Source organism: Symsagittifera roscoffensis, chromosome 3 (assembly GCF_963678635.1).
Source record: "Symsagittifera roscoffensis chromosome 3, txSymRosc1.1, whole genome shotgun sequence".
NCBI classification, from domain to species: Eukaryota; Metazoa; Xenacoelomorpha; order Acoela; family Convolutidae; genus Symsagittifera; species Symsagittifera roscoffensis.
The window spans coordinates 21767257-21769988 of NC_087064.1; the positions used below are offsets into that span (position 1 = coordinate 21767257).

Below are 2732 nucleotides of genomic sequence, written 5' to 3' on the forward strand. Positions count from 1 at the left end.
CGAATAAAAGTTTTGTCGAATAGAATTGCGGCAACACTATCGCGTTATATTTGTACAGAACTTTGTCTTCTTTTCTCCTCTTAGAAGCCACGATGCTCGAGTTTCTGTCTGAGTAGGTGTAAATTCCTGAATTCCTCGAGTTGTCATCAATGGAAGAGTCTGCGACGGAACACGTTTCTTTTTCGGGATCAGTTTTATGCGCACTGCTCATCCATCTTAACAAACTTTTATCCTCCCCTTGAACTTTTCCCTCTACACCTGATTCCCCGGACAAAATTTTTTGTCCCGGGTCTTGTTGATCAACTCGCCTGTTCTCTTCAACGTCCTTCTCCCTGGACAAACTTTCTTGCCACAGGTTTTGTTCAGCTTCTTCACCTTTCTGATCCTGATTCTCAAAGGTAACGGTTTTCCTTTGTGTCCCCTTCACCCGTTCTTTTCGTTTGTATGATGTACTCGTCGAGACGTTTTGGGGCATCGAGGATACTAGTTGCTGAACTATCGTCCTACAATCCCTTTCATTTTCTTTGTGTTGACGTCTTGGTGGCTTAATCTTTACTTTCTCACTGACTGTTAGCGATGCCATGGCTGCTGCCCACTCGGGGTCATCTCTAGTAACTTCACTCTCCAATAGTCCAACCAGCATCCGCGTCACTTGTGGTGTGACCTGCACCATTTTATCCATCAATGAGAGGCGGCTGTTTATACTCATACGAGAGAGTTCCTGTTGGACCAGGTTCGAACGTAGCAACAAATCCAAAGGCACCGGGTCATTTTCTGATAAGATTTTTATTTCTGCTACTTTTTCCACTGGTAACTCGGGCTGTCCCGGAATTGGATGTCCACATTTGTCCAACCATCTCGTCAAGGGTAGCGCTTCATAAGTTTCGTTGTTCAGAAACGAGAACTCTTCCTTGATTTCTGCCTGATTGGCTTGCTTCTGTTCCAGTCTTTCATAAAACTCACTCTTCTTGCTGAGGCTATCAGCATTTTGGTGTTTTTCACGCATGCTGTGCTTGATTATCATGTGGTAGCCGTCTAACCTGACTATCCACCGACCAAATTAGCTCTTATCCATCGAGTACGTCTTCAACCAGGATAACGCTCTATTGTCCGTAGCTTAAAGGGAGCGCTCCCTAAGTATGCGCGGTACTTCTTCACGAATGTGACCACTGCAATCATTTCTGCTTTTGGTGCACCATATTTCATTTCAGTGTCACTCAAACACTTTACTGCCATATGCAATGGGACGGAGAACTGTTCTCCCATTCCACTCTTGCTCCTGATGCAGTATTCGTGAGATGGCTACTACTGATGCATCAGTGTCAAGAACGTACATGCCCTTCTCTGTAGGCATACCTAGCACTGGCGCCTCGCACAGTTCCCTCTTTATGTTCTCGAAGGCAGCTTGAGCTTCTTTGCTCCATTTGAACTTCTTTCCTTTGTTGCGCATCAGTTTCTGCACGGGGTACACCTTGTCTGCGTATCCTTTTATGAAATCACGGTAGTAGTTGGCAAACCCCAGGAAGCTCATGAGTTGTGTGTCCGTTCTGGGGGCCTTCCATGTTAACACGGTCTCGACTGCTTCCGGGTCCGTCCTTTTGACATGTCTGTCCACAATTCTTCCCAGGTACTCGATTGATTCTCTAAGGATTTCACATTTCGATGGTTTGCATTTCATGCAATCAAAGACCTCATCGAATCGATAAATGTGGTCTGCCAAGGTTGGTGTCGCTATGACGTCATCCACGTAACACATCACAAGATTCCCATACTTCTTCGTTACTTTGGTCAAAGCCTGAGCCGTTAGTCTTTGAAAGGTCGCCGTTGCGTTGCATTAATCTAAGGACATCCTCTTCCACTGGTACAACCCCAATTCACATACGAATCCGGTCTTTTCTCTGTCCTTCTTCCGCAGAGTGACCTGCCATAAGGCAGAACCCAAGTCCAGTGAGGTGAAGAACTTGGCGTCGCCAAGTTTCGAGAGGCTCTCGTCTATTCGCGGTATCGCGTACGCATCTTTTATTGTCACTGCGTTCAGGTAACGAAAGTCGCAACAAAATCTAAGCTGACCCCCTTTCTTTTTGGCATTGACAACCCCACAAGCCCAAGGCAATTTCGAGGGTTCTATCATGTCATATTCGAGTAATATTTCTATTTCCGCTCGGCATACTTCCGATTTATGAGGCCTCATTCGTCTTAGGTCTTCCCTATGAGGAATGCCGCCTTCCTCTTTTTCTATTTCGTATTTGACAAAGTTGCAACTACCGATATCCGCCTTATATTTTGAAAATACCTCCGCGTTTCGATTTAAAACCGTCCTCAATACTTCAAAATCTCCCTCAACAAGTTTCCCTCTCAAGTGTTCTATCTCCGGCAAAACCAGTTTGTCGGATTCTTGGATTCTTATTCGTATGACGAGAGGCGTTCCGGAAAATTCGAGCAGCTCGACAAGCCGTCATACGTCTAGGATTTCATTTAAAACTGTTTATTATTGGATATAATTTCATTAATTTTCCTCAAAATGATTCGGCATGATTCGGGCAGTCTTTCACGATATATCTTTTACGATATAAATTTTGTGTGTCCTCATAGTCGGCCTTCATCGGCAAAGCGTCACCAAGTTCCTTTCCACGCTGGATCGAAACCGTGGTGTCCATTGTGTTCAATAACACACTGCACACAGTCCGTTTCGTGTTACTGAAAAGCTCCGGCCTAAAATCACCGAGACTATT

At 45.0% G+C, this 2732-nt stretch overlaps 1 protein-coding gene across 1 annotated transcript; it reads right to left on the reverse strand.

The window, feature by feature from the left end:
- Positions 1 to 1213: 1213 nt before the first annotated feature.
- LOC134841628 (uncharacterized) lies at positions 1214 to 1756 on the reverse strand. The gene has a single exon (XM_063857658.1). It carries the CDS (start codon positions 1754 to 1756, stop codon positions 1214 to 1216), a length of 543 nt encoding a protein of 180 aa, XP_063713728.1.
- Between the last annotated feature and the right edge of the window lie 976 nt (positions 1757 to 2732).